The sequence below is a fragment of the Xenopus tropicalis genome, chromosome 1, assembly GCF_000004195.4.
Source record: "Xenopus tropicalis strain Nigerian chromosome 1, UCB_Xtro_10.0, whole genome shotgun sequence".
Classification (NCBI taxonomy): domain Eukaryota; kingdom Metazoa; phylum Chordata; class Amphibia; order Anura; family Pipidae; genus Xenopus; species Xenopus tropicalis.
The window spans coordinates 199,863,655-199,891,203 of NC_030677.2; the positions used below are offsets into that span (position 1 = coordinate 199,863,655).

Below are 27,549 nucleotides of genomic sequence, written 5' to 3' on the forward strand. Positions count from 1 at the left end.
GGGGGGAGAGCTATCGATCTCCATGTTTTCCTGACACACGTGACTTGATCCACAGTAGAAATTAAAACTCTTAGTCACATTTTAAAAGCTGCTGTTTTAGTTAAAGCCATGCAAAAAAAGATAAAGGGGGCGTGGCCAAGACGCGGATGAGACCGGACGTGTAAGTGCAGCTCTGCTCCCTGAACCGTTACTAAACCGGCTATAAAGGAAAAGAACCGGCGAATATAGAGCGATCCTCTTATACTCACATCAGCGATGCCTGTGAGAGGGAACAAGAAACCGCCCCAGCAGGACTTGACTCCTTTTCTGGCCAAAGCAAAACAGACGCCGCCTAAGACACAAGATGGCGCCGAATCCTCCGAGCCTACTGCACAGGAGAGTAATTCTGAATCGGAAGATACGGAAACGGCAAACCTGGCTCCAGTAACTGTGAGTGTAATGAAAAAGCTACTCTCTGATTTCAAAAGCTCACTAAATGCAGATATAAATGAAGCCATCCATTTACTACACACGGATGTGCAAAGTATTGGCCAAAGAGTAAACAGTTTGGAACAAGCAGTGGATGAGGTGCGCGGCACCCAAAACCAATATTCTGACTGTTTAAACTCATTTAATAAGCAATTACTAGCCATGAAAGATAAAACGGCTGACATAGAGGATCGCGCAAGAAGGAATAATGTGCGTATTAGAGGTATCCCAGAACAAATAACTCAAGAAGAGTTACCTTCATATTTCCACACTTTATTATCTACAGTTTTGCCGAATCTCGTTCCCACTGAACTAATGATTGACCGAATCCATAGGATTCCTAAACCAAAAAATCTCTCTATTGACACTCCAAGGGATACAATTGTCCGGATTCACTTTTACACAACTAAGGACCGTCTACTTAACCATTTCAGGTCCAAAGCACAACTGCCCCCGCAATACCAAAATTTACACATATATGCTGATTTATCAGCCCATACTCTGCTCCGCAGGAAAGAATTTTCAATGACTACAAATATACTACGTAACCATGGCATAGTTTACAAATGGGGCTTCCCAGTGAAACTTATTATTCTCAGGAATGGATCCCAACATCTGTTTTCAACCCCTAAAGAAGCCATAGCAGCCTTAACGGATTGGGGCCTAACAGATCTGCAAATGGATATCTCTACACCGAAAATACCTAAAAAAAGGTCACTGGACTGGTCAACAGTTTCTCCTCGAAAGGATAAGCAACAGCAACGACCAGCTCCAACCTGAGGAAACCCTTAGTTTATAATGCGCATTGTTCAACTAAAATGGGTGAACCTCTTTCACTAAAGATAACATGAACGATGTGATTTTATTAATAAGGTTCAGGTAGCAATTTCTGTTTTATATATATTACATATTTGTGCTTGGTCCCCAACCTTCCCTATATGTTTGGTTTTTTGGATGTATTATCTTATCTGGATAGGGGTAGGTCGGGCTTAACCTGGATTTCTCCCCCCCACTGGCTGGATTGTGCAGCTATAGCACCAGCCTGATTTGGCTGTACAGAGCGCCCAAGCAAGCCCTTAGTGCTGCAGTTGGGCAGTTATTTACTTGTTTAGAGCTTTACTTAAAGTTTTTCTTTTTCTCTTCTTTTCTCTTCTTTTAGTACTTTTATTTTCTCTGTTGGTTGTATTTTCTTAAGAGGTCAAGTCGTAATATTAGTTTACTGAAATATTGTGATATCTTTTTACTTTATTCCATTTCTCCTGTCCCAACTAGACATGCAACTACACATAGTTTCAATAAACGCTAAAGGACTTAACAGTCCTGAGAAAAGGAAAACTGTGCTTAATTGGGCAAGAGATTCAAAAATCGATATCCTCTGCCTGCAAGAAACCCATTTCAAAGCCCATTCACACACAATCTTTAAATCTGCTTTTTATACTGAAGCCTTCTATGCTAACGCTCCAGTCAAAAAAAACGGTGTTGCCATATTAATAAGAAATTCGATTCCGATATCAGTCAAGGAAACATTCCAAGATCCTAAGGGTAGATTTTTATTGTTAAATTTTGAACTATATGCACATAAGTATTCTATTCTCAATATATATGCACCAAATGCACGCCAAGTTAAATTTGTAAATAAAGCGCTTAAACTACTCCCAGATGCTTTTTTAGATCACAGACAAGTTATAGTCTTAGGAGACTTTAATATAGCTCCAGACCCCTACTTAGATAAATTCCCAATCCCTAGAGGACAAGCATTACGCACGCCTCTGAATTTAGCAAAAGGCCTAAAGCAAGCGATCAAAAAGTATGCCCTATACGATGCATGGAGAGCTGCTCATCCCGCTGAAAAAGATTTTACATATTTCTCTCATGTGCATTTATCTCACTCTCGTATTGACTTGATTTTGTTAGATCCTTTCCTTTTACAAAATATGGACAAAGTGTATATAGGCATTGCCACCTGGTCGGACCATGCCCCCGTGGGTTTGCGGCTTAATTTAACAGCAGTTCCCTCCCCTAATATCTCATGGAAACTAAACAATTCAATTTTATCTAACCCAAAAAATCTAGAATATTTAACTAAACTCACTGAGGACTTTAAATCTTTTAACCCTTCATCGGATTATAGTCCTGACTTATTATGGTGTACCTATAAGGCTTTTATAAGAGGTCATATTATATCCCTAACTTCCGAGCAAAAAAAAAAGAGACAAAAAATATTATTTGAGCTTAATGCTCAACTCTCTACAGAATTATCCCAACTTAAGAAAAAACCCACGGAGGCAAACTCCCAAAAGGTGACAATGCTAAAACGGAAAATAAATGACATAAATGCTGAAAAAATGGCGTACCAACTATTGATACTGAAGCAAAAATATTATTCAGATGATAACAAATGTGGAAGACTGCTGACCAATAAACTTAGAGAAGCAAGAGCGAAAACAAGAATAGAAGCTATCAAAACTAAAGATGGCAAAACATTAACTAACCCAACACAAATTGCACAAGAATTTGCTAATTATTACTCTACTCTTTATAATCTCAGCAAGGACCCACACACAGCTCAACCGACACAAACAAATATTGAAAACTTCCTAGCCTCTCTCTCTCTACCAACACTAACGCAACAACATAAAGATACCTTAAGCCAACCCTTCTCAGCAAATGAAGTTTTACAAGCAATTAAAATTTTGAAAAATAACAAGGCCCCCGGTCCTGATGGGTTTTCTAATAATTTTTACAAAAAGCTTGTCTCCAGTATTTCCCCATTGCTTACGCAACTGTTTAACAATTTAAGCACTAACCGTTCTCCTCGCTCAGAATTATTCCAAGCCACTATAACTACGATACCGAAACCAGGGAAAGATCCCAATTTAGTAACCAATTATAGGCCAATTTCCCTATTAAACTCAGATATAAAAATTTACGCAAAAATATTAGCCACTAGATTAAATCCTTTATTAAAGACACTTATAGTGAACGACCAGGTGGGCTTTGTTCCATCCAGGCAAGCCCCGGACAATACAAGGAAAATAATTAACATTGCCCTACACGCCAATTCTAATAAAATACCATGCCTGCTTTTATCATTAGATGCTGAAAAAGCATTTGACCGTGTAGCTTGGCCATACCTTAAAGCGGTTTTAATTAAATTTGGATTCCCCGACTTTTTCCTAAATAGCACCCTGGCCTTATACACCAAACCCTCCGCTAAAATACTCACAAACGGTTTTAACTCAGCCCCCTTTTTCTTAACCAATGGAACCAGACAAGGTTGCCCACTTTCTCCACTGATATTTGCCCTTATTATGGAACCCTTAGCTGAAACTATACGTAATTCCCCACTGATCCAAGGATACACAATTGGCACTCATGTTTGTAAAACTTCATTATTTGCAGATGATGTTATCATTACAATGACAGATCCTATTAACTCCTTACCGGCCCTATTTCAAATACTCCAACAATTTTCCCTTGTCTCTTACTATAAAATCAACACTACTAAAACAGAAGCCCTCCCGATATGGGTACCAAACCATACTTTGGTGAAATTGAAGTCATTATACAAATTTGAATGGCAGCAGTCTTCCATTAAATATTTGGGTATTCATGTTAGTTTTTCTGTGAAAAACCTGTATAAAGATAATTTTGCACCTATGTTCTCCAAATTCCAAAAACTTACCCAGGACTGGATGTATAAAGATATTTCATGGCTAGGACGCCTGGCAGCAATTAAGTGCAACCTGTTACCTAAAATTTTATATTTATTCAGAACTATACCAATCCATATTCCGGCCAAATTTTTTACATCGCTACAAGGTCTACTAACCAAATTTATTTGGCAAAAACGGAAACCCAGGATAGCATACAGCACTATGTCAAACTCAAAAAGGAAAGGTGGTTTAGCATTGCCCAACCTCAAAAAGTATTACCAGGCTTGCCATCTCAATTTCCTACAACGATTTTTTGACACCATCAATCCCCCCCAATGGTTATCTCAAGAATTTTCAGCTACACCTACTACAGGTACTCCAATTACTTCTGCCATCTGGATTCCCCCTAAACTGCGGCAGGGGAAACAAGATTACCTACCGACTACAGAAGCCTCACTAAAAATTTGGGACTCTTTAATTCATAACGACAATCTGAAGAACGGCCTTTACCCACATTTCCCCATAGTAGGGTTTCAACAATTAATAGATAATTTGAACCTAAATGCATGGATGCAAACAAATATTACAGCCTTTGCAGACCTGTTCCAAAAGAGCATATACCAGCCCTTCTCATACCTTCGGAGTAAGTTCAAAGTCCCAAATACTACATTTTTAACCTACTTGCAACTCTCTAGTTACTTAAAAACCAATTCGCTACAGAAACTTAAAGCCTTATCAACAGACCAAGAAAGACTTTTTAACTTATTAAAGCATCCTTCAAAAATTTCGCAATATTATGCTCTGCTTTTGGAAATGAACCCCCAAGAGATAAGTTCCTACATGAAAAAGTGGGAATCTGAAATTAATACAGCAATAGAGCCTATCGACTGGAATAAAGCCTTCTCTACTCTCTTTTCCTCAATCAGCTCAATCCGTCTTCTGGAAACCAGTGTGAAATTAATGTACAGATGGTACATGACCCCAGCAAGACTGTACAGAATTTTCCCGGCTACCGCATCTAACAAGTGTTGGAGAAATTGCAACCAAATTGGAACGCTCACTCATATATGGTGGGACTGCCCTGTGATATCGCAATTTTGGCTTACAATATTCCCCATCCTTTCAGAGCTATTTCGGATCGATATTCCAATCTCTCCTAGACTGGCCCTCCTTAATCTAGATTTAGACCATATTCCCTGGAACAAAAAACGGCTCCTAATTCATATCCTAGCTGCAACGCGTTTATTGATAGCAAGATGCTGGAAGTCGACCACGACTCCTTCACTAAAAGAGGTAACTATAATTCTCAACAACCACAGCATCTTGGAATACTTCAATGCTAGAAATAATCACCTTCTGCACAAATACCACGCAAAATGGGACTTATGGAATAACAGCAAGTATGTAGGGGAAAATCCAATTAGGAATTTTCTTTGAAAAATGTCTCTGCTGTTAGGCCTTGGATGCAGCTAAATAATTGATATACTATTTGTTGATATGCTTTTTTATGCGCCTTGACTACTTTTCTTTTCTTGCCCTTCTTATTTTCTTTTTCACTTCTTTACCCTATCCTTCTGTTAGATCTGTTTAGTTGTTTAGTTGTAGATAGTTAAAAAATAAAAAACTGGTGAAACTGTGTTTAGTGTTCACCTACCTGCTATGGAAACAACACAACAGTGTTACATCATATTCTAGTGCTTTGGGCACGTTTTGTACCTTGTTTCTTTATACTTCATATGGTATAATGTAAGATCAATGTAACTTTTTTTTTTTGATGTTAATTTCATTTTATTCACCAATAAAAACAATAAATAATAAAAAAAACTCTTAGTCACTTGCATGAACATTGATTCTGGAGCTTACATACTGTATATATTCTTGTGCTGTAAAAGCAACATCCCTGATGCATTGGGGGCACAGAAGTTGATTTTCATTGATCCATTCCTACAGAAAACAGGAGTCCATTTCTTTTCACACACTTATAAAAAGCCATTACAAAGCCCAGCAATTACATGGAGTATAGTGTTGTGCCAATGTTCCCTCTGTTGATGGTGCCGCGGTTAATGCTGTGTTTCAGTTGCACCAGCTGGACTTTCCTACTGAGAATGGCTTTGCACAATATATACTGTTACCTTTTCCTTACGTACAAATGGGAATACTTTCAGCACAGCTTGAAACTCATTGATTTGTCCTATGCTGGATAGTCGGCCCATATCCGCCTAAGCAGTGCTGAACAACTAGCTCCTGCTTTGAAATACATATACTAAACTATACCAAAAAGTAGTTTTTATAGCTTCATATAGCTTCATATGTTCAATTCCTAACACTTTCTTTTTTTTTTCTTTCATTTTATTGATTTTACAAAGAAAATAAGACTCAGTTGAAAGTGGCGTTGCTTTAGGAGCACCGTGCCTTCTGGTTTTCTGCCAGGGCTATGAGATACAATTCAAATACTATCTAGCAAAACACCAAAGGTAAAAGAATTTCTTCTAACTAAACACTGGGAAGGTAGTTTTATGATTAGGAAGAAGAAGTTGTGTTGACATTATTATTTAGAAGAAGCTCGGTGTAATCAACTGGGACAATGTACTGTAAATTAGTGAGCAGAAAGTTTAATTGCATCCAGTGCTGTCTCAATTGGTAGGACTTTGGCACCCCTGGTGATTACCTTCCTTTCTGCTCCATATAATGGTTCCAATCTGATCATTTCTCATTATCTTGCTTTTGCTGTATGAAAACCTTGCAACTGCCCAACTGTCATGTATAATGCATGGAAGCTGGGCATTGATTGCCTATGGTAGTCATTTCTGTATTAGCTTGCCTACTGTAAATGGTGTACATGTTGTTTTATTTCATTTCTGTTTTGCACTCCCCCTATTCAACATTTATGGGTTTATTAATAAATATGTTCTTTTGCATATTAATAGAGTTTGTTTAACTGCTCATAAAGGAAGGAAAGCAGGTAGTGGACAAGGAGTGTTTATCGTTTATCTTACTTAAACGGGGCTGTATTTATATATATAGGCACCAGCGGGCCTGAGCTTAGGACAGCAGCTTTGCTAGAATAAAAAAAATAAAAAATAAAACACCTCCCAGCCATTGCCAGATGATACCTGGGGGGGTGCAGAGTGCTGCATCTTTGGATAAGTGATGTCACTTCCGGCAGTAGTGACATCACGTGTAGCGGAAGTCACGTCACTTGCACCAGTGCACATGATGTCACTTATGGGTGTTGGGGCGTGTTTAGGTCCAGTTTAGGTCCGATGCTTAGGGTGGCACTGAATCTACATACAGCCCTACCCTTTGATGTGATATTCGGTCTTTGGCAAGGGGCATATGTCATCCCCCCCTCCAATGTATGCTCAAAAATAGCTTGAGCAATATGGACCAATATCTGGCCGGGGACTTTTTTGAAAATTCTGTTGGCCAAGGATTAGGCCATGCTGATGGGTCTCCACAGGTTACTGTTATGATCCAAACGTTGTTTCAGTAGCCAAACAACTGGTTTACCAGAGTGGTCCAGTCAGACACAGATCCCATTACCAAGAGAGCAGGTCTTTCGTGCATTTCCCATTTCAGAAGTAACATTTCTAAGCAAAATTTGCCCTTAATTAGAACAGAAATATTTTTTTAACCCCTTGATGCACCTGTGTGACTTTTGTTAGTTAGTCTTTTTGATTTTTCTTGGACTAATCTCTATAAAAGAAGGTAAACAGAGCTGAGGCTGATTTTCAGATTGATCTTTGATGTTTTCATCAACAAAATTCATTGGTTTGCCACGCTGAATCATAAATGTGCCTGAATCAGTGGTTCTCTCTTAGCTCCATGAAAGGTACCAACCCAATACGCTTACTGAACTGGGCCAAACTGCCTATGTTTTATGCATTTTTTTCAGGGGCATGCGTAACCCCCTTTTCTGGCATGCCCTCCTAGAACTGGATCACACTTTGGCATTCAAAGGACACCTACCTACCGGTGATCAGGCAAACCTGAGGAAATGGGGAGTATGGATTCTCTGATCCCCTACACATATATAAAAAAATACTTTGTATATTAAAATGTGATGTTTCTATAACACCAAGGGACATATTTATCAAAGTCCGAATGAGTCTGAATGGAAAAAAATCATATTTTTTCTAGCTTTTAGAACTGTGCGTAATTTCCAGGATATTTACGTTAAATTACGCAACTTTTTCATGCTTTGCGTCAATTTGTGCAATGACTACGAAAGTTTTGGATCCATTCAAGCTTCGGTACCGTGACTTTTCCTTGGGCTGGGTTGGAGCTGCAGAGTGCCATTGAGCCCTATGGGAGACTTTCCTTGGGCCGGGTTGGAGCTGCAGAGTGCCATTGAGCCCTATGGGAGACTTTCCTTGGGCCAGGTTGGATCTGCAGAGTGCCATTGAGCCCTATGGGAGACTTTCCTTGGGCCGGGTTGGAGCTGCAGAGTGCCATTGAGCCCTATGGGAGACTTTCCTTGGGCCGGGTTGGAGCTGCAGAGTGCCATTGAGCCCTATGGGAGACTTTCCTTGGGCCAGGTTGGAGCTGCAGAGTGCCATTGAGCCCTATGGGAGACTTTCCTTGGGCCGGGTTGGAGCTGCAGAGTGCCATTGAGCCCTATGGGAGACTTTCCTTGGGCCGGGTTGGAGCTGCAGAGTGCCATTGAGCCCTATGGGAGACTTTCCTTGGGCCGGGTTGGAGCTGCAGAGTGCCATTGAGCCCTATGGGAGACTTTCCTTGGGCCGGGTTGGAGCTGCAGAGTGCCATTGAGCCCTATGGGAGACTTTCCTTGGGTCGGGTTGGAGCTGCAGAGTGCCATTGAGCCCTATGGGAGACTTTCCTTGGGCCGGGTTGGAGCTGCAGAGTGCCATTGAGCCCTATGGGAGGCTTCCAAAATCATGAACTGAAGGATCAAAGTCAGAAAGGTATTGCCGTTTAGGATCTTTCAAATACGAAAATGTCGTAACTTTTGGATCGCAACCACAATATTTTCGTACGAATACGAATTTTCGCACAATTAACGCAGATCAGAAATTATCGTATTTGCTCCAAATTTTTTCTAATCATACTTTTAACAATCCGAAAATCCTATGATTAGAAAAAATCTGCCCCCAAATGTTTTGTATTGAGTTTTATGTCAGAAGGAAAGACATTGCATATAGCCAGTTTTGCCATGTAGAAACCCCCTATGTAACCCCCCAATCATAAAGTCATTGTTTGCCTGTTCCAAGATGTAATTAACCTTTAGAACATTTACAGATTGTGGGTTTCAGCTATGGTACCTTTAAAAGGGATGCCAGAAAGCTAATTTACCTTTTGTACCCGATTATATTTCCCAAGTGGAGAGAGAGTTTTGAAAGTACAGCCTGGCATTAACTAATAAAAAACGACTATTAAAATTGGACCAAAGGCACAACGGCAAGTCGTGAATTTTTTTTAAAACTCATGATTATTTTCTAAGAGCAGAAATTAAACAAACATTTGAATTGTAAATATTCTTGTTGATATTCTAATTCCCTAACTGGGTGCCAGGATGATCTAACCCAGTGATCCCCAACCAGTGGCTCTGGGGCAACATGTTGCTCCCCAACCCCTTGGATGTTGCTCCCAGTGGCCTCAAAGCAGGTGCTTATTTTTGACTTTCTGGTAAGGAGGCAAGTTTTGGTTGCATAAAAACCAAGTATAACACTAAACAGAATCTCCTGTAGGCTGCCAGTCCACATAGGGGCTATTAAGTAGCCAATTATAGCTCTTATTGGCACCCCCAGGAACCATTCTCATGCTTGCGTTGCTCCCCAACACTTTTTCCATTTAAATGTGGCTCACAAGTATTAAAGGTTGGGGATCCCTTATCTAACCCCACAAAAGTTCTAATTCTGGTATTAGTCACAGGCTCACCCCAGTGCTTCTCAATACCTTTTATCATTTAGTCTCCAGTCTAATTGCCCTTCACAGTTAATTGCACAAAGGAAACGACTGAGCATTTCAGGTCACAAGACCCTCCTATAAAGTGATTCTTAACAAAACCTAATAAACAAATAAGGCATTAACAGAATTATTTCACCGATGTTCTGTCAAATACAATTACCAAATGGGATGTCCTCCCTAGAGTATTCCCCAAGTCATTCATTCCCTAAATCAAATACAACATATTTTTTGGTTTAAATTCTTTATTTTCTATCATTTGAAGACAGAGTTTTAACATACAGAGCAGAATATCTCTTGTTGCTCTACTAATAAAGCTCTCATTTTCGTCTCATTGTGGAATAGAGAACGAGAAAATCAGACTTGTTCCTTATTAATTAGTGATGGGCGAAATGTTTCGCCAGGCATGGATTCGTGGCGAATTTCCGCGTTTCACCACTGGTGGATTGTTTCGTGAAACCGATGAAAAAATTCGCCGTGGAAAAATTCGCCGCACGTCCAAAAATTGTCGCCGGCGTAAAAAAAAAAAATAGCCACGGGCGACGATATAATAAATAATAGCCGTGTGACAAAATAATACCCGTGGGCGCCAAAATAATAGCCGCGCGACAAAATAATAGCCACTGGCGACATTTTTTTTTGCCGCACGCCATTTTTGCCGTTTCATTAATTTTTCACGTTTCGCGGATCTTTTGAAAGATTTGCAAATTTTTCGGCGAAGCGAAACGGAACAGATTCGCTCATCACTATTATTAATAACAACATGGTCAACCATATTTTTTTTTTTTGTCTTTTTTTGTTTTTTTTTTTTGTCTTTTTCACATATATGCGCTCCCGTTATACTGCTGTTTATATGTTTGGAACCCAGCCAAAGGGGTTGTCTTGAGGTGCAGCAGCAAGTTTACTTTTTCATCACTACTACCTATTGAACACTATTGGATAAAAGCGCGGAGGACCTGGTATTGTATATACCGCACAACATATTACTGTCTAATTGTTTTAGTTGGCTCATTTTCTAGATTTTACACAATTTTTTCCTGCATTTTACACCATCATTTTGTCCAATAATCTTTAAACTCTTTGGTTTCTCCCTAGTGAATGTCACTTTTCATTAAACCTTTATTTCTCGCTTTTTACATCATTTTTTCACAGTCCACACCTATTCCCCATTCCAGCTCAATTTTACATTCCCCCATTTCACATTTTCATGCATTTGGAAATAATAATCTCTGTGCATAGTGCAGGAAAGTTCGTTATTTCGTAATATCGGTAATGAGGATTAGTAGCGGCACCATTTGGAGAGAAGAAAGGGAGAACATGAGGATACAGGTTGCTGGGTCCAGAGCAGAGACTTACACTGATCAGTTTAAGAGGAACATTGTCAATAATCTGTACAATCCCCCAACTGATTGGTTAAAAAATTATACAATTAAATGTACATAAAATGTGTTACAACAAAACAGCATAGTAGACCATAGATAGACCATAAACCACAGATAGTAGATTTGGTGTGAAGTAATTAGGGTATACAACGCTGCAGCAAAATAATTTCCTTAGGACTACTCATAGATTGTCCTATCAATTTAAATCCTTTAGGTCAGTTTTCTTTTACACCATACAGATGTCTCATATATATATTATAGTAATTATATCTTAGTTGGGATCAAGTACAGGTACTGTTTTATTATTACAGAGAAAAGGGAATAATTTAACCATTAAATAAACCCAATATGGCTGTTCTGCCCCCAATAAGGGGTAATTATATCTTAGTTGGGATCAAGTACAGGTACTGTTTTATTATTACAGAGAAAAGGGAATCATTTAACCATTAAATAAACCCAATAGGACTGTTCTGCCCCCAATAAGGGGTAATTATATCTTAGTTGGGATCAAGTACAGGTACTGTTTTATTATTACAGAGAAAAGGGAATCATTTAACCATTAAATAAACCCAATAGGGCTGTTCTGCCCCCAATAAGGGGTAATTATATCTTAGTTGGGATCAAGTACAGGTACTGTTTTATTATTACAGAGAAAAGGGAATCATTTAACCATGAAATAAACCCAATAGGGCTGTTCTGCCCCCAATAAGGGGTAATTATATCTTAGTTGGGATCAAGTACAGGTACTGTTTTATTATTACAGAGAAAAGGGAATCATTTAACCATGAAATAAACCCAATAGGGCTGTTCTGCCCCCAATAAGGGGTAATTATATCTTAGTTGGGATCAAGTACAGGTACTGTTTTATTATTACAGAGAAAAGGGAATCATTTAACCATGAAATAAACCCAATAGGGCTGTTCTGCCCCCAATAAGGGGTAATTATATCTTAGTTGGGATCAAGTACAGGTACTGTTTTATTATTACAGAGAAAAGGGAATCATTTAACCATGAAATAAACCCAATAGGGCTGTTCTGCCCCCAATAAGGGGTAATTATATCTTAGTTGGGATCAAGTACAGGTACTGTTTTATTATTACAGAGAAAAGGGAATCATTTAACCATGAAATAAACCCAATAGGGCTGTTCTGCCCCCAATAAGGGGTAATTATATCTTAGTTGGGATCAAGTACAGGTACTGTTTTATTATTACAGAGAAAAGGGAATCATTTAACCATGAAATAAACCCAATAGGGCTGTTCTGCCCCCAATAAGGGGTAATTATATCTTAGTTGGGATCAAGTACAGGTACTGTTTAATTATTACAGGGAAAAGGAAATAATTTTACAAACTTTGAATTATTTCATTAAAATGGAGTCTATGGAAGATGGACTTTCCATAATTTGGAGCTTTCTTTATAATGATTTCCAGATAATCGATCCCATACCTGTACCACTTTTAGGGCTCCGACAGGGATAGATTGTTTTATTTGAAAGTACAATTGGAGGTACAGAAAACTTTGCTGGTATATAGTTGGGCTCTTGGTTTGCACCCAGGACTATCTAGGTCTGATATATTGAGACAGATTTTGTTAAGTTTTACTCATTGAACTGAATCTGGCCCTTTTTAATCATTCCAGTCTTTTAGTGCTGTCCCTCTACTACCCTGGTTAACCAGATGGTAGAGAAAAAGGGTAAATAAAAGTAATTGGGCCTGATTCACTAAAGGGCGATAAAAATTATCGCACGCTTTTTCGCGTTAAAAAACGCAAAATAACTTGCGCGCGATTCACCATAGTATTATCGCGTGCGAAAAATCGCCATTTTCGCATGGGGTATTTCTCGCACTAGTTTTACCGTTTTGCGTTAATTTCCGCGCTGAAAAGAATATGATCGCATGATTCACTATAACTTTTGCGCGCTAAATATCGCATTCGGCTATACGAAAATTAACACCTACTACAGGCAGGCGAAAAATTATACAAAAGTACAGTAAATGATTTTTTGCAATAAAATATGGACTTACAGTGTTATTTATTCAAGTCTGTGTTTCCCCTAGAGTGACGCAGCCGCCAGTTTGCAGCGAAATGGTCATTTTTAATACAGTAATTTTCTGCAAGTATTGGCGTGTATGGCTAACATGGCGTGCGTTTATTTGCGCAACTATTTCTATTTGGCTACAAGTGATGAAATGTTTCGCCAGGCATGGATTCGCAGCAAATTTTTGGATGTGCGTTGAATTTTTTTCGCGGCGGATTTTTTCATGCATTTCTCAAAACAATCCGCCAATGGCAAAACGCATGAAAAAATTCGCCACGCAAAAATTCACCGCACATCCAAAAATTGATACAAGTGTCAAAAAATAATAGTAACGGGCAACAATTTTTTTGCCCGCACAACATTTTTGCCGTTTCGGGGATCTTTCGAAAGATTTGCTAATTTTTCACTAAAGAAACCAGAACACATTTGCCCATCACTAGTGGCTACTATTTATAAGCATCTACTATTTATATGCTACCATTTATATGTGGCTAATATTTATATACACCATTTATATGCTTCGACAATTTTTATACACTAATTCTATGCTACCATTCATATTCGGCGATTATTCGCGTGATTTAGCGCATGTACCGGCAAATACCGCATTGAAATAGTCTTTCGCGAGTTAAATAACGCTTGCAATATCGCGCGTAAAAAAGCGCGAGTATGATTATAGTGAATCGTGCGAAAAATCGCCAAAATTAAGCGGCGGTAAAAATTTTAGCGCACAATAAGAATAGCGCACGTTTTATCGCCCTTTAGTGAATCAGGCCCATTGTATGAATGGTGATACAAAATAGGCATTATATAAAAAGCTAAACAAGGGAAAAAAAGAGACGATCTGTAAAATATCTAATCTGAATAAATATGAATATCTTCATTAATGAAGACAAAATATATAGGGATATAAAAAGAAAGTATATCATGCATTGTTTGTTTTCTTTCAAACAAAATGTTAAACAGTGAGCGGTTTCAGTTATTCTCGTATAAAGCCCTTGGAACAATTTTACATTTTGTTTGGAAGCTTTTGTTTTTGAATAATTCAGTTCAGTGGTTCAGTAACTTATCATTTTGGGTTTGATTGGCATTTAGCAGACTTTCTCAGGGAATTTAAAAATGATGGATTACCTGTATTATCACTTCAGATAACATATTCAGCGTAGTATGAAGGACTTTTTGGAAAATCAAAACAAGAGATGTGTTTCTTAATACAAATGAAAACACGCACGGGATCGGAAGCGCTTTAATTATGGAAGCGGCCATGTGAAGTTTCTTCTGTGTAGATAAAAGTTTCTTCTGTGTAGATAAAAACAAAGTTGTTTAAATACTTTTGAGAATTTACTAAATGACTATGTTTTGTTATTCTGTTCTGTACAGAGAATAGGCAACAAAACAATGGGAACAAAGGCATACTGACTGTTTCTAGGCACTCTCCATTAAATCAAATAAATCATCAAGGCATCTTAGGCAGTAAGGGTGAGATTTGAGAATGCCTGTCTTATTTCTTAACCTAGGAATGGTTTTTATATGTCCAGAGCATATTTTGGCTTTTGCCACTTATTTGGTGATTATGACTTAAAGTGGCCATACATGGTAAGATTTGCTTGTTTGGTGAGGTCGGCGAATGAGCAGATCTTTCCCCTGATATTCCCACCTTGGGTGGGCCATATTGTGCTAATGTAATTGTTTGGATTGCATTGCAATGAAGGGGATAGGAAAAGTTGGAGTGAGGACCACATCATGACATGGGGAGGTTGCAATAATAGTCCCCTTTTCATTAACCCCCATCCCAGCTTACCCCCGCAACCCCCATCCCAGCTTAACCCCCGCAACCCCCATCCCAGCTTACCCCCGCAACCCCCATCCCAGCTTACTCCCGCAAGCCCCATCCCAGCTTACTCCCGCAAGCCCCATCCCAGCTTACCCCCGCAACCCCCATCCCAGCTTACCCCCGCAACCCCCATCCCAGCTTACTCCCGCAAGCCCCATCCCAGCTTACCCCGCAACCCCATCCCAGCTTACCCCCGCAACCCCCATCCCAGCTTACCCCCGCAACCCCCATCCCAGCTTACCCCCGCAACCCCCATCCCAGCTTACCCCAGCAACCCCCATCCCAGCTTACCCCCACAACCCCCATCCCAGCTTACCCCCACAACCCCCATCCCAGCTTACCCCCGCAACCCCCATCCCAGCTTACCCCTGCAACGCCCATCCCAGCTTACCCCCCACAACCCCCATCCCAGCTTACCCCCACAACCCCCATTCCAGCTTACCCCCACAACCCCCATCCCAGCTTACCCCCACAACCCCCATTCCAGCTTACCCCCACAACCCCCATCCCAGCTTACCCCCACAACCCCCATTCCAGCTTACCCCCACAACCCCCATCCCAGCTTACTCCCTCAACCCCCATCCCAGCTTACCCCCGCAAGCCCCATCCCAGCTTACCCCCACAACCCCCATCCCAGCTTACCCCCGCAACCCCCATCCCAGCTTACCCCCACAACACCAAACACAGACCTGCATTTTTCTTGGTGAAAAGGCTGCAGCTTATTTTATGAATAACAAAACAGAATTGTAATCAATGTTTCATTCCAATACACTTTACACCAATTACATAAACATAGGTTACATAACATTTAGCCGCTGAAGGCTGAATTACAATTGTTAACAAACAGAGGACCTCTCGCACACCCTTTGCTCTCCAAGATACTTTAGCGCTCGGTGCACAATGTTGGAGGGATCGGCACCCTCCCAAAATTCCAAGTAGAAACTAAAACACTGGCGCTCAAGAGCTGCAAACGGGACTAGCCCTTTAGAAATCTTTATTGCCGAAATGCGTTTGGTTACAAAGGGGTTACTTTGCCCCGAAACGTTGCATTTCTGCAATAAAGGTTTCTAAAGGGCTAGTCCCGTTTGCAGCTCTTGAGCGCCAGTGTTTTAATTTCTACTTGAATTATAATTGTTACCATTACCTAACCTTAAATTAACCTTAAATATTTGAAGAACCTTGTGACTAAACCTCTGCAACCAAACTTTCCCACCTCCTGTGCCTACTATGCCTGGTTTCCCCCCAAAGCCTGGCCCCCAGGCCTGCCCCTCTAGAAAAACACCTGTACCTTCATCTATTTAGCCCCTTTTTGGCTCCCCCTAGGGCAGCCCCACCATGCCTAAAGCTGCGACTACTCACATTAATACCCACTTGTTGCCTACCCCCAAATCCCTTACTCCAGGGTGGGCGGGCGGGAACGCTGTCCTCTCCCTTCAGCTGCCACGAGGTAGTGATCCCCCTTCTTCCTGCTTCTTTTATTTATGCTGCCTCTCTCTCCTCCGACTTGTTCCTTCGGCACAACAGTTCCCATCATCCTACACACTAACTTCTTTTGGGTTCCTATTCACCCCCCTTTTGTCATGGCCTTGTGCCGCTCTACCTGTTCCGGGCTCACTCTTCCAGGCTACTTTCAGCCAATGTGGTCCCTGATCTGACATAAAATCAAGCTGGTCCGACTGATATCTGCCCAGATATTGGTCAGGGAGTCCTGTCAGAGGTCCCCATACACAAGCAGATAAGCGTCCAAGTCAGTCTTAAAGACCCAAGTCGGCAGCTGAAATCTGCCCCTGTATGGCAACCTTAAGGCTGTAGAAAAGCCAATTAAAATGAAGGTATAACAGCACTTAACATATCATTTATATTTAACTGGCTTGCATGTCTTTACTATGTTCAACATAGGCAAGTAGTGGGGGATTCATATAATATTTACCCTCATAAAGATCACATCAAATTTTATAAAATTAAGATCAAATTTGGGATATTTGTGCTCTCATCAGCTGCTACAATATACATATTCAGGGTTTGATTTATAAGTCTTGTTTAAAAAGCTTTTTTTTCACTTATAGATAATTCTAAGTCTGTTCTCCAGCAAGAACGTCAGCGTGAGGAATGGGAGAGGAAGCACCTGAACGGCAGGAAAATATCACAACGCTCAGTCAGCAAAGAACGCTGGGTGGAAACCCTTGTAGTTGCGGACACCAAAATGATCGCCTACCATGGCAGCAATAATGTGGAATCCTATATATTTACCATTATGAATATGGTATGTACCACATACATTTAGAGCTTTTTCTGTATTGGTTTAACCATTTTCACCATCTTTTAAAGAATAAGTAGAGTTTTATCATTTGCTTAGTCCTTGTGTTGAATGTAGCTGTTTCATGGTCACCACTTTGGCATTGAAAGCTGACCCATTTCACATGACATTATAGGAAATGATTAGTAATTAATAGTTATACATTATTCATGGATTAAGTACTTCATTTTGTCCTGCGCCTGCCTGCCACCCAAGCCAGCAGGCAGCACTGTATTCATGGGGGTGTATTGTGTATCTGAGATATTTTAATACAAAACCCTTAAAAAACACTAAAACTGTTTTCAAATTTAGACAACATTTTGCTACCTTTAAAAAACTGTATGATAAAAACTTAGATTGGGTGAAGAAACGGAGGGAGGGGGAGGGGTGGGTGACAATTTTTTTGTAAAATAGGGTAAGAAAACTTAAAAACTATTGAGCAACAGATTCTTTGTAATTCAAAAATATTTAGCAAATTTCGGAAGGGCACTGCATCAATTTTAAAGGATAAGTAATTTTACAACCCCCCAGAACAGCCCTCAGAATAACACATCTTTCTCATTGCATACATATTTAAGTTGTTACTCTATTATAAGCAGCTGAACTGCAGCTCTTTTACTGACTTCCTTGTCTAATGTGAAGCTCCGCCCCTTTTTGAACACACCCTCTCTCTCTGATTATAAAGACCTCAAAGAGGTGCCTACAGGGCATGCTCAATGCTTCTGCTCCAATGAACATCAATCAAGCATGCACAGTAAGCACCTCTTTGAGGTCTTTATAGTCAGAGAGAGGAGGGCTCAGAAAATAAAAGGGGGCGGAGCTTCATGCAAGGCAAGGAAGTCAGTGAAAGAGCTGCAGTTCAGCTTCTTGTAATAGAGAAACAAAATGAATCTGGATGCAGACAGAAAGGTATGTTATTCTGGGGGCTGTGCAGAGTAATTTTAGAGGTTTAGAGATTTTAGAGAGTAATTTTAAGGTTTACTTAGTCTTTAACACAGTGAAATTTAGGATTTCATCTGCCCCATATAGAAGCTGAATTAAAGTGTATGACAGGTCTAACACAGTTCCCTTACGCCTATAGATTGCTTACTATGATGAATCACAGGCTTAATGCGCTGCATCTTAGACCAATACATATTTATTCATTTTATATTGACGTCTCAGGCAAAGGAAATATCATTATTTAATATATTGAAAATGAAAATTCTGAGTTTCACTGGAAGGCTGCTTAAATATTTAGTTGTTATTACAGGAAAAGGAAATCCAGAGAAGGGTTAATAATCAAAAGATCTCTTGGCAGCATGCATAAGGCTGAAGGAAATGTAACAGGCAGAGAAGAATAAAGAAGAGTTTGATTTTAATATTGATCTTGACAGATATGGATAAATTCATAGTGTCAGGGCTCGGAAAGGAGTGTTATTAAGATAAAGCTGATTAATATTGCAGTGCCCTGGAACATATAGAGCAGAAGCAGCACTGAGTGTATTACTGTAACGCAGAGAAGTGAGAGATTAGAGTGCGGCCATGCAGTCTGTAGCATACAAATAATGGCAGAGAGCCGGGGAAGTGCTGGGATATAGACACTCGGTTCCCCTTGTATGTATATAACTTTATTTCTTATTATCGTTATCAGATTACGAGATGATTTGATTGGACCATTTAATAGAATTTGTGTCTGTGCTTGGACAGGCCAACACTGTAGGGTTTACACTGGTAAAGCTGGTTATACACGTACCGATAAAATCATACAATTTCCGTATCACATGTGGGTTCAGAATTTTCATCCCAATCATTTTCACACCATGGTGATTGGTGGTTTAGTCGAAGTTTAGAGAAGTTAGAAAATTTTGGTTGGATAAGGATAAAATCTGCCCATGTATTGTGTATCGGACGATATCCTTGGGGGACCTACAGTGGGAGTCACTTTCATAAGATTGGTGTCTGTAACTATTTCATGTTCAGAACTTCCTCCCATTTGTTATTGTTGTACTTTATCCTACAAATTCAGGCTGAATGTGAGTTTCATTTAAACGTACGTCCGATATCTGAACGTTCCTTGGAAGAAGACTAAAATCTGAACATGTATGGTCAGCCTAAAAGTTGAAGAGCTGCAAATCCCCAAATCAAAAGCAAAATAAAGATGTAGGACCCAGTATCCAGAATGCTTGGATCTGAGTTTTCCAGATAAGGGATATTTCTGTAATTTGGATCCCCATACCTTAAGTCTTCTAGAAGAAAGGCCCATTACATTTGATGTATTTGGAGTTTTTATTGCCATTTCGTGAATTTTTCAGTGAAGTAAAAGGGGACAGGTTCCAAAAACCTCTCAAACCACAAAGCAAAGAAAGATCTTTCAATTGTAAAACAGATCAAATACCTGTACTTACTGTTATGTGGGTACTTCAAAAATATTGCATAGAATGTCATTAAATAATCTTTCCAAACAGGTATATTTGTCATGTAAGCATCCCATTTATTTGAGTATTGAATTGACTGCCATATTATTATTATAAAGCTTGGTCTGGAAATGGTTCAGGGTTTCCAGTCAATGTTTTGATATTCTTACCAGGGCCGGAACTAGGGGTAGGCAGAAGAGGCAGCTGCCTAGGGTGCAACGATTGAGGGGCGCCATACAGGAGCCTCTCCTGCCTACCCCTAGTGCTACTTTGTCATTGCATCCGCCGCTTGTCATTAGCGGCGGAGGCAATGACCGATCTAATCGCCTAGCCCCCCCCTGCACCGCCTCCTGTGCTTTGGCGCACATGCGCCGTTCGGGGGGGGCGGGGAGGTGGGCAGAGTTGGCCGACCGGGTTGCCTAGGGCGCCCGGTCGGCTTGGCCCGCCCCTGATTCTTACAGAGAATGTAAATCGCCGGTGGAATGGCATATGCGGCACCGAAATCGCCAAAGTTTCCTCTCAAGGCAACTTTGGTGATTTAGCCAAATCGCTGCGCCGCGTATGCCATTCCACCAGTGATTTACATTCTCGCCGGTGGGATGGCATTTCAAGGAGATTAGTCGCCAGCGACAAGGGAGATTTTTCTCAGGTGACTAATCTCCCTGCCTGTCAGGGCCCCTAGGGTAAAGACACACGGAGCTACTAGTAGCAGCTACTTGTCACTGCTACAGAAATAGACAATGCTGATCATTTACTGATAATTGTCTCTACATGTGTTTTAGCCGAGGCAATTCTCAGTATTGTCTATGGCAGGGGATTTTCTGGAGTTTATTAACCATGACAAGTAACTGCTACTAAGTAGCTCCATGTGTCTTCACCATAATACTATGTATTGCTCTCAGTTTGCCAGAAGAACAAATGAAATGCATTGAGACTTACGCAGTTTTTCCCTCGCTGTCCATTTTTGTGGCGACCACCCCTTTGTGTGTGTCTCCTCAGTGTGCCACTTTTAAACAAAGTTCAGCCAGTACAGCTGCTATCAGACTACTAGCTGGGTGAAAATATTAGCGACAAAAGCTATAGTGTTTATGATTAATTCCCTGTAATTATGGAGAAAAAAGTCTATGTATGTACAGTTGTAGTTTGTGTGCGGTGGAGATCTTACAGCCCCACTGATTGGATGAAGGGAATGGGGCTTCACTAATTATATATTTTATGAATATATACTATACTGAAACAGACTGGTCTAATGAGCAGGTTGTTTTTCCAAGGCTTGTCAATGCAGAAGGATCTGTTATCCATAATGAGACACTAGTGGCACATACAGTATTGTACTGTATATAATAGATTACATTATTCTCAGGCTGATGACACAGAAAATCGTATTAAAGAGTAAGAAAATTGGGCATTATGAAAAGCTTTCACACTCAATTAGCATTAATCCATTATGGCTGCCGGCTCTGTATAATAAGCCTCATTATCTACAGGTGATGTCACAGCGCATACAATAAAACTTCCACTTACGGCACAGAGATATTTCATGGAGTATTGAGGCAGAAGTGTTCTGATTGGGACTCAAATGGGATAATATATAATCTGGATATGCTTAAAGGAAATAATAGGGGGATTTTTTTATTAATTTCAAGAGACTATTCAAGCTCTCATCTTGTTTCATTGTTTCCTAAACTTTAGAATACAGTAATTGTAGTTCGCATTGGGTGATGGAGGGTTTTTAAATCTGTATATTACTGTTAGTTGTGTGCAAAAAGGAGCTTGAGGTTTGCTGAACTCAGTTGCTGATTGGCCATGGAAAAAACCATCTTCACTTATGGTGGGGGAAGTGTTTCTCTAATATAATGATCCCCAACCAGTGGCTCAGGGGCAACATGTTGCTCACCAACCCCTTGGATGTTGCTCCCAGTGGCCTCAAAGCAGGTGCCATTTTTACATTTCTGGCTTGGAGGCAAGTTCTGGAAGCCCAGAGACACAGTTTTACCCCAAGAAGAACCTCCTGCAGGCCACATGGGGCTACCAAATAGCCAATCACAGCCTGTATTTGTCTTTCCCAAAGAACGGTTTTCATGCTTGTGTGGCTCCCCAACACTTTATACATCTGAGTGTGGCTCACAGGTAAAAAGGTTGGGGATCCCTGCACTAATATATAATTAAATGTAATAACTTCAAGGTTACAGGTTTTAGAAACTGCAGCTTTATCAGTTGTATTTATGGAAATACGGCCTAAGCACTCAAAGATAGTGATGAGCGGATCTATCCCGTTTCACTTCACCATAAAATTCACGAAACAGCAAGAAAATTAGCGAAACGGCAAAAAAACCAAGAAACGAATTTGGGACACGATATTTTTTTGTCGCCTGCATCTATTTTTTTTGTCACCCATGCTTTTTTGCCGCAACGGAGCCCAATTACGATGCGACTGCACAAATTTTTCTGTAAGTTTCCCGAAACCATTTGCCATTGGCAAAATGCAGAAATTCGCTGTGAATCCATGCCTGGCAGAAAATATTGCTCATCGCTACTTACAGAAATGCTCTATGAAAAGAAACAGGATTTCTTGTCTTCCTTTTTGTACACATGTTCTTCAGTATCAGACTTCCTCTCTCAGAAAAATCATACAATTCACATGGCCAGAATATGCGCAGTTCTCTACTCTCTCCCCTCTCCTGCTCCCCCTTCCCACAAGAATGCTAAGAACTCCCTCCCCCTCCCTTAGAAATGTGTGATCTGAGCTGTAACAGCTAGACTGCAAGCAGGAAGTTACTTAAAAGGGCAGCTGCTATCTTAAACAAACAGAGGGAGCTTCTAGGGCTAATTACTCAGATATGGTAAAGCTTTCTGCAATTTTTTTCCCCTGATATAGATTCACTGAAAAATTTCAATTTTTTTTTGCAAAAATTCTGTGCTACAATTCTACTGTGCATTTTGTTTTCCTGGAAGAAATGCAAAAAAAAAAAAAAAAACAGCCATTGATATCCATGCATATAACATGGGAAAATTTTGGAGAAAAAAAATCCCATTGACTCCAATACATTTGGCACAAGAAAGAAAAACGGGAAATAAATTCCCATTAAATGCAGTGCATTCGATATGAGAAAAAAAAGCCCTTTGACTCTAATGTACTTGGGCTGAGAAAAAAAACATAATAAAACAATGTGAATGAATGCCCATTGGAAAATAGAGCAGTTGCCTGAGAATAAAAGGAAATATTACCCCAAATAATGACTTTTGGTGCTGTATATCTGTGTTAGTCACTGGTAAAGCCGCTGCTACAATACAGCGAGATGCCATTTTTTTTTTGTATCTGGACATTTCGAAGACAATAAATTGTAGAAGTCTTAAAATGAAAAACCTAATCTACTTGCATAAATAACGTACTATTGATATGAATGAGTATTCCCCTTCTTGTTTCAACAGGTGACGGGATTATTCCACGACCCAAACATCGGCAACGCAATTCATATTAAAGTGGTTCGCCTTATTTTGCTGGAAGAGGAAGAGGTGAGTCAGATTTCCCCAGTGGTACCTGCCTACTATCATAATTGTCTGCCATAAAGTATTAAAAAAGGACATTTTGGTCCCTGTGGTTCTGAGATTCCCCAAGCAATCAAAACGGAAAAATCAAATAACCCTACGGGATTCCCTATGGATGACAGCTTCTATGTGATTTGAGTTTGACAAAACCTAGAGATATCTCCCATTCATTTAGAACCCTTTAGTTATATTAGGTACAGGTATGGAATCCGTTATCCGGAAACCCGGTTTCCAGAAAGTTCCGAAAGCCATCTCCCATAGAAGCTATTATAAGCAAATAATTCTAATTTTTAAAAATGATTTCCTTTTTCCCTGTAATAATAAAACAGTACCTGTACTTGATCCCAACTAAGATATAATTACCCCTTATTGGGGGCAGAACAGCCCTATTGGGTTTATTTAATGGTTAAATGATTCCCTTTTCTCTGTAATAATAAGACAGTACCTGTACTTGATCCCAACTAAGAAATAATTACCCCTTATTGGGGGCAGAACAGTCCTATTGGGTTTATTTAATGGTTAAATGATTCCCTTTTCTCTGTAATAATAAAACAGTACCTGTACTTGATCCCAACTAAGATATAATTACCCCTTATTGGGGCAGAACAGCCCTATTGGGTTTATTTAATGGTTAAATGATTCTCTTTTCTCTGTAATAATAAAACAGTACCTGTACTTGATCCCAACTAAGAAATAATTACCCCTTATTGGGGGCAGAACAGCCCTATTGGGTTTATTTAATGGTTAAATGATTCCCTTTTCTCTGTAATAATAAAACAGTACCTGTACTTGATCCCAACTAAGATATAATTACCCCTTATTGGGGCAGAACAGCCCTATTGGGTTTATTTAATGGTTAAATGATTCTCTTTTCTCTGTAATAATAAAACAGTACCTGTACTTGATCCCAACTAAGATATAATTACCCCTTATTGGGGGCAGAACAGCCCTATTGGGTTTATTTAATGGTTAAATGATTCCCTTTTCTCTGTAATAATAAAACAGTACCTGTACTTGATCCCAACTAAGATATAATGAATCCTTATTGGAGGCAAAACAAGCCTATTGAGTTTATTCCATATTTAAATGATTTTTAGTAGACTTAAGTTATGGAGATCCAAACTTCAGAAAGATCCCTTATCCTGAAGACCCCAGGTCCTGAGCATTCTGGATAACAGGTCCCATACCTATACAGTACATGAATAATATCTAAACTGCCAAAAATATATAATAAAAAATATATAATATATATATATAATTTCTACACATAACATGCATGATACCACCGGAAACCATGAGAGTCTGCCTCTGACTCACAGGAACAATTTTCCCACCCCCATTGAGTCATTCAAATCTTCCCCTATATTTTTCCATGTTGTGCCTGCATTCCCGCGCTGCTGCTGCCACTCTGCTTCCTGGATTCCACCGAGCAGCATCCCCCTCCCACCCTCCCTGTTTAAGCACACTCTGTTTATAAAAAATAAAAAATAAAAATTTTTTTTTAGTTGATTCATATCAATATAAATTTGTGGTTTGTCACAGCAAATGGCGGGGGGTAGTCCTTGGCCATTTAGGTTCTGATGTTGTATTATGGCTTCTACATGCCCACTGCGTTCGCAGTGGCCGGCATTCGTTAACAAAATGGTTTATTGTTTGGAAAAGTTTGAATATACATGGCAAGAACTAATTTTGGACGTATTTGATAATAAAGCTGTGGCAGAACTCCACCCACACAACGGTGCCATTGTCTTTTGTCAGCTAGGTGCAACGGGGCAAGAGTGATAATGGGAGGGAACAAGTCTCCACAGTCCTATATGTTTTGTTTTGAAATTCACTGAAATTCATTGAAATGTCATTGGTGCAGTCAATACTGTATTTACCAATGCTGCTATTGCCCTATTGAGGAAAGGGCACTAAAGCACACAGATAGTACAACAAGTGATTGGGGACTGAGCCATAGTATTGAAGAATAATAAACCTGGTGCAGTCTAGTAGGATTTGATTGAGTATTTGCCGTTCTTTGCCATCCCCACATATGGCCATGAAGTTAAACATTGTTGTTTTTTGTTTAGGAAGGACTCAAGATCGTTCACAATGCTGATCAAACATTGGCCAGTTTTTGTAAATGGCAGAAGAGTATCAATCCAAAAAGTGATGCACACCCTGCTCACCATGACGTAGCAGTGCTGCTAACCAGGTAATCCATTGTGATCCTGTATATGAATATCCAGTATGGCTATGTAACTATGTGTAAGATGAGTTTGCACTATGAACTGAAACGTAAAGTACTAGGGGTTGTTCACCTTTGAGTTAACTTTAAGTATGATGCAGAGAGTAATATTCTGAGACAATTTGCAGTTGGTCTTCATTTTTTATTATCTGCAGTTTTGTAATTATTTTAGTTTTTGTTCAGCAGCTCTCCAGCTTGGAGGTTCGGCAGCTATGTGGTTGCTAGGATCCAAACTACCTTAGCAACCAAGGTGTGGCTTGAATGAAAGACTTATATATGAATAAGAGGACCTATTAGAAAAACAAGCAACAATAAAAATAAAACTGTAGCCTCACAGAGCAATAGTTTTTTTTTTTCTTAGGAGTCAGTGACCCCCATTTGAAAGCTGCAAAGAGTTAGAAATCAAATAATTTCAACTATAAACAATAAATAATGAAGACTAATCGAAAGGTTGCTTAGAATAGGCCTTTCTATAACCTACTAAAAGTTAACTTAAAGGTGAACCACCCCTTTAATGATAGGAAGCCTACTAACAAAGTATGGTAGTTCTAGTGATGAGCGAATCTGTCCTGTTTATACCCCCTATTATTATTATTATTAACATTTATTTATAAAGCGCCAACATATCCCGCAGCGCTGTACAATAAGTGGGTTTCATACATTGGACATACAGAGTAACATATAAAGCAATCAATAACCGATACAAGAGGTGAAGAGAGCCCTGCCCAAAAGAGCTTACAATCTACAAACTACTTTTCGTTCTATCAGCCTTTCATGTATAAGTTATTTGTCTTTGTTCTCTGCAATTATTTAGTAGCTCAAACTTAGATTGTTTCGGAACAGCTAATAGAGAAGTTGCTCCCTTGAATTATTTGTAAAGAGAAATACATTCAGTCTTGGGCATTTTTTTCCTCCTGTCATGTGTAATAAGGATTCTGCCTCACAAAACAAGTGAGAATGTTAGATTGCAGGAGGCCGTTGGAGCATGGGGAAAGCTAAGATTTACTGTGTGAACAAGCAGGCCATTCATTGTATCCCATGGAGGCTCCCTGTTCTTCCAGGAAAAATATAAGTATATTTTGTTTTTCATTAACTTCTAAGAATTATGGGTTCATAGCATATTTGAAAGGAATCTCATCATTTTGACATTGCTAACATTATATAAATTGCTAATGATCTGTATTTGCGCTGCTGTTTCAGCCTGGATTTACCCTGTGGATCTATTAAAGTTAAGTGAAAATTTTATAGAAAAAAATAGCCAGCATCCAAGAGAATAGGGCCGGATCTAGGGGTGGGCAGATGAGGCACGTGCCTAGGGGCAATGGTGCGGGGGAGCTAGGCATTTACCTCAGAGAAAACAACCCCAACCCTGACAGTCTAACCTCATAGTTTAACCCTTCCATCCCCTTTACCAGTTTAGTTGCAGTCTCTGCACTCTCTCCAGCTCATTAATATCCTTCTTAAGGACTGGAGCCCAAAACTGCACTGCATACTCAAGGTGAGGCCTTACCAGGGACCTATAAAGAGGCAAAATTATGTCCTCATCCCTTGAGTCAATGCCCTTTTTATACAAGACAGCACTTTATTTGCTTTAGTAGCCACAGAAAGGGAAGCCCGATACAGCAATTGCTAAAACAGGGCGCATGACTGGGCGGGACAAACTGCCATACAGTGGTTAATAGCTGGGGCTTAGTATTTAGCATTTTGGGGTGGAGCATATGGTATTTGAAGAAGGCGCAGTTAAGCAGGGCATCCATTTTGGAAAGAGAAAACG

The 27,549-nt window shown here is 39.8% G+C and overlaps 1 protein-coding gene across 2 annotated transcripts in view; it reads left to right on the forward strand.

Moving 5' to 3' along the window:
- adamts12 (ADAM metallopeptidase with thrombospondin type 1 motif 12) overlaps positions 1 to 27,549 on the forward strand; it is a 340,375-nt gene that overhangs the window by 162,124 nt on the left and 150,702 nt on the right. For both annotated transcript variants that reach the window (XM_031894766.1, XM_018090830.2), the window contains exons 4-6: positions 17,371 to 17,567; positions 23,429 to 23,512; positions 25,618 to 25,742. In XM_031894766.1, the coding sequence (XP_031750626.1) occupies positions 17,371 to 17,567; positions 23,429 to 23,512; positions 25,618 to 25,742 (406 nt within the window). The remainder of the gene's footprint in view (positions 1 to 17,370; positions 17,568 to 23,428; positions 23,513 to 25,617; positions 25,743 to 27,549) is intronic.